General features: G+C 41.9%; 1 protein-coding gene across 5 annotated transcripts in view; it reads left to right on the top strand.

Moving 5' to 3' along the window:
* Positions 1 to 16,354, top strand: part of ARHGAP27 (Rho GTPase activating protein 27) — a 1,395,760-nt gene that overhangs the window by 997,068 nt on the left and 382,338 nt on the right. For all 5 annotated transcript variants that reach the window (XM_044055389.1, XM_044055387.1, XM_044055388.1 and 2 more), the window contains exon 4: positions 754 to 834. In XM_044055389.1, the coding sequence (XP_043911324.1) occupies positions 754 to 834 (81 nt within the window). The remainder of the gene's footprint in view (positions 1 to 753; positions 835 to 16,354) is intronic.

Raw genomic sequence — 16,354 nt, 5'->3', positions numbered from 1 at the left:
TTTACAGTCTCCGATTCTACCCCTGTGCACTCCCCTTACTAGGAAGAAGTCTATGCGAGTTGCATATCGGGCACTCTTGTATGTGATCTTGTGGCTGTCTGTCATTCTGAACCATGTGTTGGCCACCATCAAGCCATTTACCAGGTAGAAGTCTAGAATAGCATGTAAGTTTATTTATATAAGCAACCAAAAAAAAAAACAATAACCAGAAAGTTGAAATCAGGTAATGGACTAATATTGGGAGACACATTAGCTATTGTAAAGGAAATCAAGCTGTTGGTGAGGTGTTTACAAGACAAGGGGGAGAATAAGGTGCCTACACGTACATGATCAGTACCTCCATAATGGGGACAAGAAAGGAATGCTGGAGGAATTGAACTAACACAATGACAAAGTAGTGGATGGCATGAAGGTTAAATGGTTGGTGATAAAATCAGTATTTGGAAAAATGACGTAAGGTTTATGACCATGTAAATCTTCGACACGTGTATGGTTGTGGTATGCTGATGATTATGGTTTTGGATACAGCTGGTGTATTAAAGCGAGAGTTTAATAAAGCTGTGTTTCAGAAATGTGGCACCATTTGTTGGAGTGCAGTGTTGCACTTTATTTTCTGTTTACATTTTGTTATATATTGTACTATCTCAGACAAAGGCAGATGATGCTGTTCTTGCACACAAATGCTTGTAAGAAAGGCTTGCATTGTTTTGTTTGCGAGTAGGCTGACCTGGTCATTTTCTTTTTTTCTTTCAGTGGATCAAATATGAAGATGCAAGTGGACAGCCATACTTCTGCTCCTTAGATAGAACCAAATCACAGTGGGAGCTTCCAGAGGTAATAGAATTCTTAGGAAAAGTATTTTTCAATGTGTCAGAAGTTATAAGTCACATCTGCATACCCAGCACAATCCTATTGACATTAAATGCTACAATTTAAAATATTCTGCTTTCCCGAGTGTATTCCTCTCGAATAAAGGTCAGAGCTGTTATTCAAGACATGGTACATTTTAGGAAAATCCTGCATATGCAAGGTTTGAAACAGCAAAGGGTGCTCACCAAGGTTTCATAAAAATGAAACATTTAGTTTAGGGTTTAACACACCACAGTACCTTTATAGGCAGGGTTTGGGTAAGTATCCACTAATGTGATGTTCATCGGGAATTCACACTTCCATGACTGAAGAATTGCTGCGGCTCATTTAGTGTCTAGTAGAATGATGACAGTAGCAGTAAGTGCCACAGGGGAGAGTCTGGCACACCAGATGGTGACAGATATTCTAGCTCTTTTGAAAATGTATCTGATTCACTGTCATACCACTTGAGTATAGTCCTGCAGAATCCGTAGAATCCACGTACTAAAGAGTGTGCAATTTTTGAGCTCCCATCAAAAAAACTATAACTTAAATTCCTGTAGAATACATCTGTACTCAGTTTGTTTAGAGATAAACTTGCTCATTTAAAAACATGTTTCATGTCTGTAAGGCACAACAGTTAGAATAATGAATAATTTCTGAACCAAGACATCCTATGCTAGTCAAGTTATAAAGTAGAAGAAAATTATAGTCTGAGGTCACTGCATGTGACATGAATGAGGTAAAAGTGCTTAATATAGTTTGCTAATTATCTTTGTGACTTAAGCCTGTGGCTTGTAGTGTTTTGTTTGTCAAAGTGTTTTCTGATAGTCCGTCATTTCTTCAGTGTATATGGGCAACATTAAGAGATGTTTGCCTTTTCTAAGTGAGAGGTGGTATAAAGAGACAAGAGTATCAGACAATGAGTTCAAAATATAAACATCTCTACATCCATGAGGCACTCCATTTGTTCATCCATCTGTCCATCCATCCAGTTTTCTATCTCTCCATCTTCCATATTCCCATGCATCCATTTATCCATCCATCCATCCATCTTCTGTGTTCCCATTCAACCATCCATCATTTGCTCACTGGGTAAGCACAGTGGACATGATCCCTTTTCAGGTGCTACCCAGGAGCACTTTTTGATTAAATGACTTGCTCAGAGTCGCAGAGTGGGAAGGTGGAGGTGGAAGAAATCAAACTCCGTATCCTTGACTACAGGAAGGTGTTTATTAACAGCTCAGAGCCTTAACCCTACATACTAACTGCCATCCTTCTAACTTCATGCCTGATAGATGTGTTTTTGCTTAACACTGATTGATAGAATAATTTTGAATCCTTCCCACAAGATGTAGAACATTTTCCAGTAGGTCTGGTGTGTAGAACTCTAGCTGCAAAAGAAAAAAAAAAACAGGTGTTGTGTCAGCTAAATGGTCTACTGCAGTACCTCTCCATACATTCAGCGTACTTTGTGACTGAAGACCATCTAAAACCAACTCCCAGGTTTAGTACCATCAGGTGGGTTATATGTAATTGAGCGATGCCTTTCTCTTGCCGTTTCCTCCCAGTGACCACACTGACCCCAGGTTTAGTACCATCAGGTGGGTTATATGTAACTGAGTGATGCCTTTCTTTTGCCGTTTTCTTCCCAGTGACCACACTGACCCCAGGTTTAGTACCATCAGGTGGGTTATATGTAACTGAGTGATGCCTTTCTTTTGCCGTTTCCTCTCACTGACCACACTGACCCCAGGTTTAGTACCATTAGGTGGGTTATATGTAACTGAGCAATGCTTTTCTTTTGCCGTTTCCTCCCAGTGACTGCACTGACCATCAGGTGGATTACATGTAACAGAGCGATGCCTTTTTTTTGCCGTTTTCCTCCCAGTGACCACACTGACCCCAGGTTTAGTACCATCAGGTGGGTTATATGTAACTGAGCGAAGGCTTTCTTTTGCTGTTTTCCTCCGAGTGACCACACTGATCCCAGGTTTAGTACCATCAGGTGGGTTATATGTAACTGAGCGATGCCTTTCTTTTGCCATTTTCCTCCCAGTGACCACACTGACCCCAGGTTTAGTACCATCAGGTGGGTTATATGTAACTGAGCGATGCCTTTCTTTTGCTGTTTTCCTCCCAGTGACCAGACTGACCAGGCTTAGTACCATCAGGTGGGTTATATCTAACTGAGCGATGCCTTTCGTTTGCTGTTTTCCTCCCAGTGAACACACTGACCAGGTTTAGTACCATCATGTGGGTTATATGTAACTGAACGATGCCTTTCTTTTGCCGTTTCTTCCCAGTGACCACACTGACCCCAGTACCATCAGGTGGGTTATATATAATTGAGCAATGCCTTTCTTTTGCTGTTTTCCTCCCAGTGACCACATTGACCAGGCTTAGTACCATCAGGTGGGTTATATGTAACTGAGCGATGCCTTTCTTTTGCCGTTTTCCTCCCAGTGAACACACTGACCAGGTTTAGTACCATCAGGTGGGTTATATGTAACTGAACGATGCCTTTCTTTTGCCGTTTCTTCCCAGTGACCACACTGACCCCAGGTTTAGTACCATCAGGTGGGTTATATGTAACTGAGCGATGCCTTTCTTTTGCCATTTTCCTCCCAGTGACCACATTGACCAGGCTTAGTACCATCAGGTGGGTTATATGTAACTGAGCGATGCCTTTCTTTTGCCATTTTCCTCCCAGTGACCACACTGACCCCAGGTTTAGTGCCATCAGGTGGGTTACATGTAACTGAGTGATGCCTTTCTTTTTGCCGTTTTCCTCCCAGTGACCACACTGACCCCAGGTTTAGTGCCATCAGGTGGGTTACATGTAACTGAGCGATGCCTTTCTTTTGCCATTTTCCTCCCAGTTACTACACTGACCCCAGGTTTAGTACCATCAGGTGGGTTATATGTAACTGAGCGATGTCTTTCTTTTGCCGTTTCCCCCCAGTGACCACACCGACCCCAGGTTTAGTACCATCAGGTGGGTTATATGTAACTGAGTGATGCCTTTCTTCTGCCGATCTTCTTCGTGTTTCACTATCACATTTGGGTTATCTGCTTGCAGTAGCCCTCAGTCGGCCTGATTAACAAAGTCTTGGGTTCTGCATCGGTTACTGTCCCACCTTCCATGACGTCAGGTAGTCCAGGGTATAAAGCATGCAGCCAACACCATTACATCAGTCTTTCTTGCCATGCGGTGCCCGAAGCAGAAGTAGTTCGCAAGTGCCGGTCGGCCGACTACTGAAATTTTCGTTTTCGAGTTTCAGAACCAAAGTCTTCAACTAAGCTAAGTACCCCGTTGGGGAAACTTGTTCTTGCTCTAAACCGATGTCAGTAAAAGTTAATAATTGTATTTCTTGTGGAAAGCAAATACCTCATAAAGATTTTCATTCGTTCTGTATTCCTTGCCCTAGGCCCTGACCTCGCAGTCGGTTTTGTGCCTTATTTAAACAACGAACTTTACGTCATCGGTATATTTACGCTTCTAAATATTTTGGTACTCAGTTAAATTATCCAGATATAGCTTCAGTAAGCCTCCTGACTACCGACATTCCAAAAAAACACAAAGATAAAGAAAGAGACAGACCGCATAGGTCCAAAGCTGACGATGACGCTTCTCCTAAGCCCGTCGGTACTCAGTGAGGCACTTTCACAGCCCCTGATACCCGCCACTTCAGATTTGCAGGTTTCTACTGAGACCCATTCTGAGTCTGGTATGCTGCGAGATGCTTCAGCTGTGGAACTTGTGGATGTCTCTACCTTGGATGGGTCCGGAGCCGCTGTGCAGGCGCCGGCTTCTGAGGGTGTATTCAGGCCTACTGACTTGCATATTAAACCAACGCCATCTTCTTCTTCAAGGCCTAAAACTCGATCCATGCTTAGAAAACTGATGCCCAGACTGCATGGTCAGGCCTCTATGCCTAAAAAACAAATGATAAGAATGGCTGAAGACCTTATTACTTTAATCAGGGGAAGTCAACCTTCCCCCTCTAAGAGACCTAGGACTGCATTTGCTTATGATTCTTCTGATCAGGTTTCTGAAATTTCTGTTTCTACTGATGACCAGGATTTGCCCTTATCTACCTGTGAGGATTCTGATGCAGAGGACTGTCTTCCCTCTGCTCCCCCCCCCCCCCCAGAGGATTTCTCTTTTGGTGAAACCTTGCATACTCTTAGGGAGCATTTTCGCTGGGAAAGCCAGGATTACTGTGACTCTAAAAAGAAGCTTAGGGATTTCTTACTCCTGCCCCAGCACAGGCCTTTAGCTATCCCCCCCTGTACTGGACATTGTTGATGATGCCTTTTCAGAATCCAGCTTGGCCCCTGACTTTTTACCTCCTGCTCCCAGAAAACCTGGTAGGTGTTACAGGGTTCCTGACTCTCACAAGTTCCTTTTTAAAAATCCTACTGTGGATCCTGAGACCATTTCACAGGGACCCAAGGGCATTAAGGCTACTACTGCCAAAAATCCTACCCCCCTCTGATAGAGACTCCAGGGCGCTGGATAGATGGGGTAAGAAGGTATGCACTTCTGCTGCCTTGGTTATTAGGGACTTAAACTGCCAGTTTCATATGTTGAAGCATATTATTGGATTGCTTAAACAGAAATTGATGTTGATTCCTGACTGTGTTGAAAATAAAGATTTACAGGATTTAATGAATTCTGCTGAACAAGTTGGAAAACGTACTTTGCAATGTGGTTTTGATTCACTAGAGACTTCTTGCAGGATTGCTGTCACTGGGTCTGTACTTAGAAGGCATGCTTGGCTTAAGGAGCAATCTTTGCCAGATCATGTTACTTTTACCCTACTTTATGCCTCTCCAATGTATACCAACCTAAGGCAATGTGATCTAAACAAGCTAGAGACCTGCTACAACAAAATCGCCAAATTCGCCACAGGGGCATCCTACCGTAGTCACCACTGTCTCTCACTTGCTGAACTGGGCTGGCTTGAACATCCTCACCTCCTTCAATGGTATCAACTTTCACTCGCCCACAAACTAGTAAACCATCCACTAAATGTCCCATCCCACCAGAATCTACTCCAACCCTATCGCACCACCAGACCACTAAGATCCAGCAACAAAAATCACTTGCAGATCACTAAAGCCAATAACTCTGTGCTGGTGAAGCACTATTCTCTCCTGCACCATAGCCAAATTATGGAACTCCCTCCCACCCACAATTACCTCCATACCATCATGCATCCACTTCAAACCTTTAGTAAAAGTGCACCTAAAAACATGCTGGCTATGCCCTTGCAACTCCCACTCTAATATCACCCACCCCATCCAACCACTACCTTTCTTTCCACTCCACTAACTACCTTGATTATAGCAAGCTCAGATGCTCATAAGCCTAGTACTTATTATACAGCAGGAAATTCTTATTGTAACATTTGTTAATGTCTGTTATGTACTTCACAGGTAAAGATTCTAGTTGTCTACTGATGTACTATGTTCTTCATCTGTAAATATGTTGTAAGTAATTGCTATGTAAATTGTTAATTACTATATAATCCAATGTAACTACTGTCTGTTTATTTTAACTGTGGAGCTTTTCTCCCTGGGCCTCCACTGAAAATGGACCTACGTCCAGTCGGACACTCCCAGTCAACAAATATAAATAAATAAATAAATCAATAAAATAAGTAAATGTTAAAGCTAAATTGCTGGATGCTCCCTTAAACCAAGACCGCCTGTTTGGCAACAAAGCAGAAGAAGTACTTAAAAAGATGGAGGAAAATGCTAAATCTATGCAAACTGTTAAAGATTTCCTGCAAGTACTGCCTTCCAGATTTAGTAGGCATTGGCCCTCTAAAAATTGGTCCTTGACTGCCTCTTCCAGGCCTTCTCAGTCCAAACCCAGAAGCAGCAGAACACCCAGGCTTCAGTCCCAAGGTACTCACAGGGCTATGCAGTGGGGGGCTCCCACTTCCAAAGCAGGGAGTGGTAAGACACCCCCCTATGGTAAACTGTCTCAATAACTTAACTTTAAATTTTCCAAGCCCTGCACAACTGACTGTTCCCTTAGGCGGAAAGATTGCCCAGCAGGCAAAAAATTGGGAACTCATTACCCAGGACAAATTGGGTTTTAAATATAGTTTCCCAAAGATACAGATTCCACTTTCACTCCTTACCAATCCGAAACGGTTGGCCAGACCTGCCCCCAAATCAGTGGGCGGAGGCTCAAAAGCAAATTCTTGCTCTCTTATACATCAAGGCTATTCAACCTGTTCCAGAAGAGGAACGGGGATAAGGTTTCTACTCAAGACTTTTCTTGGTGTCCAGAAAAGACAACTCCTGGTGTCCTATACTGGACCCCTCTATCCTAAACACATTTTTGGTGATTCCAAAATTCAAGATGCTAACTCTTCACCAACTGCTTCCTATGCTAGGCAAAGATGCCTGGTTGGCAACACTGGATTTAAAGGAAGCTTACCTGCACATTCCAATAAGGGAATCCTGCAGAAAATACCTACGCTTTAAAGGAGGCAACAGGCACTATCAGTTGTCTGCACTGCCCTTTGGCTTATCTACTGTGCCCAGGGTATTCACAAACTGCCTAGCTCCAGTCATTGCATTTTGCAGGCAAATAAATATCCAGATATATCCATACCTGGACGATTGTCTAATTCAGGCAGAAAACCAGGACATACTACTGAATCATCTGGTGTTTGTACAGAAATTGTTAACCTCCCTGGGGTACACTATAAACAAAAAGAAATCACATCTTGTACCCTGCCAACAAATTGTATTCCTGGGAGCAAGCTTGAACATAACTTCCCAGATGGCTTTTCTCATGCCGGAAAAACAAGTTCATTTCACAGCCTACTTCAAACTACTGGCCACAAAGACCCAGCTATCTGCAACGAAAATACTGTAAGCCCTGGGGTTCATGGCCTTCTGCATTCTACTTATTCCATATGCAAGACTGCATATGAGGAATCTACAATGGTATCTAAAAAGCCTATGGTGTCAACATTCTCAGGATCTAGAAGCAATGATTCCTATCATTCCTTGTCTACAGATAGAGTTCCTTTGGTGGGCAGACGCCTGTCACCAAAACAAGGGACTGCCATTCACTCTAACCTTGCTGCCCAAACCTTAACAACAGATGCATCAGAAAGTGAAATGTGGAGAATGATTACTCATTGTACACCAGGCAGAAGAGAGTAAATTCATTCCAGTATTCAGGGAATGTTGAAACTCAGGTGTGAGATTCAAACTGCTGTATCTAGCTGTCTTTAAGTTATTCTTCCCTGGAATGACAAAATAATTTTTGATGAAGTGCATGCTAAGGATGAAGTACAACATTTTGTCCAACTAAATGTGAGCTGTGAAAAAGAACATTCTGCTTCTTATTCTTCTGGTAATAATGGCCACAGAGAGACTGTACCTGTGAAACCTTTTCCAGTATTTCAGTGGAAAATGTTGGAGAGAAGGAGGGGAGCATGAGAGCTGACTAGAAGAACTGAGAGTACATTGGAAATGAAGTAGAGACAGGATATGGGTGATGGAGAAGAACAGTAGTAAAACCAGTAACGTAATGTGGGATTACAATGCAATAATTATATTTGTAAAATATGACAGAACAAGAAAATCTGGAAATATTGGACTTTTTCAAAATTTGTTGGATTTATGGGGGACTGTAAAGTATATGCCCTACTTCATGTCATTAATGTTCGGAAAATGCTTTGGGGAGGGGATGAGAGGGAAGCTAACAGTTGTAAGTAAAGAAAACATTTCCTTTTCTTAATAGTACTGTATTTGCGGTGTATGGTTTTCCTTGCATGCTATTTTAAGTGTAATGGAGATTGTAAACAGGTGCTGTTGTTTTTCTTTTTCTCCCCTCTTCTGTCTTTCTTCTTGTACAGTTTTGGGAAATATAAGCAATGCAATGAAAAAAGTGTCTGGTTAAAAAGGCATGACAAAGTTAAATTAATGTGCTTTTTCTCATTCTTGCATGGGGAAATGACTGGATTAAGGACCTAGTTTTAAGAGAGAGCAAGTAGGTGAAAAAGAATATTGAATATTATGAGGCTTTTTTAGCAAATGCATGTATACTTAGTATCAATTCTGCAGCTGGTCTTCATGTTTACATGTAAACAATCTTTTGAAGAGAAACTGGCTGTCTGGTTCTGATGTTTCCATGGAGACAATCTGATAAAGAGAAACTGGAGATGATCTGGTGGAAGGGGATTGGCTGGGGAAAAAGAGAAAAAAAAGAAAAGAGAAACTGGCTAGGACAAAATGTTCTCTGAAAGCCATCTGGGTTTTTTTCCAGCTGGGAGAGCTTTAAAGACAAAGGCAGTTAGACTTGAAGTAAAGTTTTCTCATTTTTTAATGCAATAGGGATACTAATACAAGCAGGTCTTTTTTTTCCTTTTCTCTTTTCTCTCTTTTTCTTCATTCAGTTTTAAGAAATGTAGGCTCTACAATGTAAACAAAAAAAGAAGAGGTGGGAGGAGAGAAGGAGTGAGAGATGACAGGTTTGGTTGAGAAAGTATGAAAAAAGAAAAAGCAGCATGCTTTTGGCCATGCTTGCACAGGGAAATGGCTGGGGTAAGACCCCTAGGCATTATCCAGTAACAAGTTTATTATAAAGCATATACATGAAAAAGAGTACTGAATGTTATAAGTCTTTTTCTGGTAATCAAGGTACCCTTAGCAGTTTTGTTTCTGGTTTGTTGTCACTAGAAGATAATTTGATAAAGAAAAATAGCTTGGAGAAAGTGTTTACTGAAAGCAATCAAGTGTTTTCTCAGCAGGGAGAGCTAGAAAGATAGGCAAAATGAAATACCATTTACTAATAGCACAGGCTGTACCATGCATCTAGCATAACTAACCTTTATTTTTGGTTAACTCTAGCCTGTCTATGTGGCTATCAGTTTAGAAAATTTGTTCTTATTAGGAAGCAAAAACATCAATATTTGAATATGTACATAGTTTTGTGTATTGTTAAGTTAATATATTTTAGGGAGGTTGTTTGTTCTGTTTGAGGGCTTTCAAAAAAACAAAAGGTTATGTAGGATGTGTCATAGGCTCAAATGGATATGACAAGAAACAACTATATAAAAAAAACAACCTGCTGAACAGTATGTGCATGCAGCATAAAAGTTGGAACTAGACATTTAACAAAAAAGCAGTTATATAAAAGGTGGTAATAATAGCTATATAAGAAAATGATGCTTTCTGTAATGTCTTTCAATCTGAATGGCCTTACAAATAAATATAAAAAAGAAAGAGTAGTGAACTATATTACAAAATGTAGACTGGAAATAGCTATGCTACAGGAGACACACCTGGAAAGAACTGAATATATAAGTTTGATAAAGAAAGGTTTTTCAGGATGGTTATTCAGTGGAATATCTGGGGCAAAGGAAAGAGGAGTGATTATATTAATTGAAGCAGGAGCTCCAATAGTGATAGAGGAGGAAAAAAGACAATAATGGAAGATATATAGTACTACAGGGCTACTGGCAAGGAGGAGGATTACACTGGCGTGCATTTGGATTCCACCTAAAATGGCTATAATGGAGCTTAAGAAAATTCTGGGAGAAATAACCAGCTTTCAGCAAATATATTACTTATAGGTGGAGACTGGAATTTGGTTTGCAACAATGAAGATGTGTCTGGGGATGTAGAAGGGAAGTATAACAAAGGAGGGAAGATTTTTGTAGAAATTTATGAAAATGTTTGCTATGGAAGATGTGAATTCAGTACTAGGAGTTCAGAGTGAATCTACATTTTACTCTCCAAGATACAAAAACTGGGTTAGGCTAGATATAATTTATATCTCAAAGGAACATGTGCATTTAATTGAAGGTCTTGAAATGCACCCAGTAACTATTTCAGATAATGTGCCAATAATAACTAAAATAAAAACACAGGGTAATGAAATAAAAATGAGGCCCTGGTGCTTTCCCACCTCTCTGTTGAAAAGAGAGGACTTTAAGGAATTGTTTTTTTAATTAATGCAGGAGCTACAAGAGAAGATAGAAATTACTTCTGAAAATATATCTAGGGAGTGGGATAAAAAGTGAAGTTTAAAACTAGAGTGGAAATAAAGGAAAAGGAGATATGGTTTAGAAGTAATGAACTATTTAGATGGACTGACATGTTAAAAAGTATTGCGTAATAGAGGGATCTCTGTAAACAAGAAAAGGAGCAACTGCAGAACGCTAAACAGAAAATAAGGGATTACCTCGATAATATGCATGAGTTTAGAAAGACTGCTGTTTTTGATAATAATTATAGAGCACAAAAACACGACTCAGGCAACAGAAAGTGGAAAGGGCTGTCACCCAGTTTAAGGAGCCTATAACCAGGAAGATAACAAGAGATAATGTAGAAGTATTAGAAATGTTATGAAACTGTGTATAAAGCAAAGAAATGTGGAAATCAATAAAAAGTACAAAGAGAAACGTCTGTGGACGAATTAAATATGCCAGGGTTAGATGTAGATGAGGCTCAATTACTAACAGTTAGGATAGGAAGAGATGAGATAAAAATGGCTATGTATAACCAATCTATAGGAAAGTCCCCAGGGATAGATGGCATTCCTGTGGAAGTTTGGAAGCTAGGAGAGAAAAACTGATAAAGATCTGGAAAGTTTTGTTTAACAGTATTTTAAGAGGAGAAGAAGTACCAGCATCCTGGAAGAAAGCGGTGGTAGATGTAATACATAAAGGGGGTAAAGAGCCATCAGACCCATTTCAATATTAAACCTTGATTATAAAGTGTTTATGTCTGTAATGGCTAAAAGAATGACAAAAGTGATACCAACATTGATAGATATGGATTAGTGTGGTTTTGTGGAGGGGAGGCAAACATTTGACAGCATTAACAGAACATTGATGATCCAGAGGGAAGCAGAATGTTAGAAAATACCACTGTTATTGATGGGTCTTGATGCAGAGAAAGCATTTGACAGAGTAGACTGGGACTTTATGAGCAGGGCAATGAAAGTATTTGCTTTTCCTGATACAATTATAAGGTTATTAGGAGTATATACGTGAGGGATCAGAGGTGAAAATTAAAGTGGGTGGGGTCCTCTCTGATAACTTCTGCTGGAATGGAGAAACCAGGCAGGGGTGCCCACTTTTCCCTTTGCTGTTTGCATTATATTTAAAACTAATGGCCAAGAAAATAAGGGACTCAGAAATTCAAGGATATAACTGGTATGGTAGTCAGGAAAAGCTGTCTCTGTTTGCAAATGATATTATTTTATACCTGACAAAACCAGAAAAGAGACATCATAGTGATGTTCTTCATGTTTCACTGTTGCAGTCATCACATTTGGGTTATCTTCCTGCAGGTAGCCCTCAGCCAGCCTGAATACCAGAGTCTTGGGATTTCTGAGTCAGATCAGATGCTGTCACTTCTTCCATGAAGTCAGGTCATCAGGGGTATAAAACATGCAGCTGACACCATTACATCAGTCTTTCTTGCCGTGCGGTGCCCAAAGCAGGAGCAGTTCACAAATGCCAGTCGTCCGACTCCTGAAATTTTCATTTTTCGAGTTTCAGACCTGAAGTCTTCTAAAAGATAAGTACCCCATTGGGGACCCTTTTTTCTTGCTCTAACCCATGTCAGAAAAAATTAATAATTGTCTTGCCTGTGGAAAGCAAATACCTCACAGAGATTTTCATTCTTACTGCGTCGCCTGTTTAGGCCCAAACCACGACATCCCTCACTGTCAGTTTTGTGCCTTGTTCAACGCCCGTGCTGTTCATCATAGGGCAATTTTTGTAGCTAAATTCTTTCGATCTCAATCTCCGTACTCCGAAATGGCTTCGGTGAGCCATCCGACTACCGATTTTCCAAAAAAGTGTAAGGATAAAGACAGACCGCATAGGTCCAAAACTGCCGACGACACTACCACTAAGCTAGTCGCCAGTCCACTGGTACTCAGTGAGGCACTTTTGCAGCCCCTGATACCCACTTCTACAGATTCGCAGGCCTCAACTGAGACCCATTCAGAGTCCGGTCTGCCACGAGATGCTTCTTCGACTAGGGAACCTGCGGATGTCTCTACCTTGGATGGGTCCGGAGCCGCTGTGCAGGAACTGGCCTCTGAGGATGTATTCAGGCCTTCCAGTCTTCATATTAAACTGACTACTTCACTTCAAACCAAAAATACCAAATTTCTCAGGCCTAAGGTTCTCACTACGCCTAGGAAACAGATGACCAAAGCGCATTCTCAGGCCCACAAGCCACAAAAACAAATGCTTAGAATGGCTGAAGACCTCATTACCTTAATTAGGGGAAGCCAGCCTTCCCCTCAAAGAGACCTAGAACTGATTTTCCTTCTGATTCTTCTGATCAGGAATCTGAGTACTCTGATCCCTCTAATTACCAGGACTTAACTTTGTCTACCTATGAGGATTCTGATGCAGAGGACTCCATTCCCTCTGCTTCCCCTCCAGAAGATGTTTATTTTGGAGAAACCCTGCATACCCTTAGAGAGCATTTCCGCTGAGAGAGCCAGGATTTCTCTCAGTCCAAAAAGAGACGAAGGGAATTTTTAAACTTGCCACAGCACAGGCCTCTAGCTATCCCTCCTGTTCTGGAAGTTGTAGATGATGTTTTCTTGGAATCCAGCCTTACCCCTGATACTTTGCCTCCAGCTCTCAGGAAACCTGACAGATACTACAGAGTACCTGACTCCCACAAATTCCTTTTTAAGAATCCTTCTGCGGCTCCAGAGACCATTTCCCAGGGACCTAAAGACATTAAGGCTACTACTGCCAAAAATCCTACCCCTTCGGACAGGGATTCTAGGGCTTTAGATAGATGGGGTAAGAAGGTATACACCTCTGCTACTCTGGCCATTAGGGCTTTGAATTGTCAGTTTCATATGTTAAAGTATCCGCACCATATTATGGAACTAATTAAACAGAAAATGATGTTGATTCCTGACTGTGCAGAACACAAAGATTTGCAAGAGTTAATGCATTCTGCTAACCAAATTGGTAAACATATTTTGTAGTGTGGGTTTGATGCCTTAGAAGCATCTTGCAGGGTTGCTGTCACTGGGTCTATTCTTAGAAGGCATGCTTGGCTTAAGGAACAAAACTTGCCAGATCATGTCAAAGCAAAATTAGTAGATGCACCATTAAAGCAAGAGCATTTGTTTGGAAATAAAGCAAAAGAAGTCCTCAAAAGGATGGAGGAAAAAGCTAAATCTATGCAAACTTAAAGATTTCTTACAAGTACAGCCACCTAGATTCAGTAGGCACTGGCCTTCAAAAAAATGGTCCTTTCCAGTCCCTTCCAGGCCTTCTCAGTCCAAGCCCAGGGGCAGCAGACCACCAAGAATTCATTCTTGGGTTATGCACAGATCTAAACAGTGGAGTATCCCCACATTCAAAACAGGGAGTAGTAAGCCACCAGCCTATGGTAAAATGGCACCATGACTTATTCTTAACTCTTCCAGGCCTTGTCCAAATACTTGCACCTTTAGGAGGGAAACTTGCCCTGCATGCCAAAAACTGGGAATGTATTACCCAAGACAGATGGGTCCTAAACATTGTTTCCCAGGGATACAGATGTCACTTCCACTCACTTCCAACCCTAAGCGGATGGCCAGACCTCCCCCCAAACCAGTGGGCAGAGGCCCAAAAGTAAGTACTTTCTCTTCTCAGTATCAACGCTATTCAACCTGTCCCAGCAAAACAAAAGGGACAAGGCTTTCATTCCAGACTGTTTCTGGTTCCCAGGAAAAAAAAAAAAAAACTCTTGGCGTCCTATTGTGGATCGGTCTATTCTCAACACCTTTCTGGTGGTTCCAAAATTCAAAATGCTTACTCTCCAACAGCTGCTTCCTGTGCTAGCCAAGGACTCCTGGTTAGCAACCCTAGACTGAAAAGAAGCTTATCTGCAATCCCCATAAGGGAATCTTGCAGGAAGTACGTGTGCTTCAGAGCAGGTTCTATGCACCATCAGTTCTCTACACTTCCCTTTGGCTTATCTACTGCACCCAGGGTATTCACAAAGTGCCTAGCTCCAGCCATTGCATGTTGCAGGCAGATAAGAATTCAAATGTACCCATACTTGGACGATTACTTGTTTCAGGCAGACAGTCTGAAATTGCTACTTCAGCACCTGGCATTTGTAGAGAGACTTCTAACTTTACTGGGGTACACCATCAATGAAAAGAAATCACAGCTGGTACCCAGTCAACAGATTGTATTCCTGGGAGCAAGCTTGAACACAACTTCCCAGATGGCATTCCTCAATCCAGAGAAACAAATTTATTTGATAAACTACTTCAGTCTACTGGCCACCAAAACCCGGCTATCTGCAAGAAAAATACTGCAGGCCCTGAGGTTTATGGCCTCTTGCATTGTATTAATTCCATATGCAAGACTGCATATGAGGAAGTTTCAGTGGTACCTAAAAAAGTCTCTGGTGTCAGCATTCTCAGGACCTGGAATCAATGATTCCTGTCATTCCTTGTCTACAGGCAGAGTTCCTTTGGTGGGCAGAGGCCTGCAGCCACAACAAGGGACTCTCTTTCACTCTACCCCCTGCCGCCCAAACCCTAACAACACACGCATCAGACTATGGATGGGGGGTTCACATGGCAGGGCAGTGCATTCATGGTAAATGGAACCCAAAGCAAATGCACCTGCATATCAAGCAAAAAGAAATGTTAGCTGTACAGAATGCTCTGACAACCTTCAAAGGCCTTATTCTTCCAGGACAACTATTGGTAAAGACAGACAACACCACAGTTATGTGGTACATAAACAAGCAAAGGGGACCCATTCCTACCCACTCTGTAGATTAGCCATGGCTCTGTGGAACACAGCCTTGAGCAGCCAAGTGCACCTGCAAGCTCAATTCCTGCCAGGCAAACTAAATTCACTGGCAGACGACTTAAGCAGAAATCCCGTGGACCCACACAAGTGGAAACTGGAACCCAAAATATTCAAGCTTTTGAGGAACAGGTGGGGGACACCAGAGGTGGACCTTTTTGCTTCCCCTCAGAACCATAAGGTGAACAAATTTTGCACCAGAACTCCCCACAACCAAGCTTGGAAAGTGGATGCCCTCTCCTTCACCTGGGAAGATCTCTCAATCTATGTCTTTCCTCCTCAACCCATCCTATCAAGGGTTCTACTAAAGATCAAACAGGACAAGCCAAGGACAGTCCTGATTGCACCAGACTGGCCACGCCAGCACTGGTGCACCCTCTTTTGCGCAGTCTGACAGGACTGCCACCATGGCACCTGCCTCACACTCCTTCCCTGCTGTCCCAGCAGGAGGGCCAGATTCTGCACCGTCAGCTACAGATCCTGAACCTGGCAGCCTGGTTTATCCACTGAATTCTCCACCAGCAACTCTCAGTAAGCAGGTGCTAGATGCTATTCTTGAGGCAAGGAGGCCTAGTACTAGAAAATCCTATTCAGAAAAGTGGAAAAGATACTGCTCCTGGAGCTTGTCTCAGGGAATAGACACAACTGTGCCCACCTTACCT

The sequence above is a fragment of the Protopterus annectens genome, chromosome 13.part0, assembly GCF_019279795.1.
Source record: "Protopterus annectens isolate FY-2018-M chromosome 13.part0, PAN1.0, whole genome shotgun sequence".
NCBI lineage: Eukaryota > Metazoa > Chordata > Ceratodontiformes > Protopteridae > Protopterus > Protopterus annectens.
This window is presented reverse-complemented; position numbering and strand designations above follow the sequence as displayed.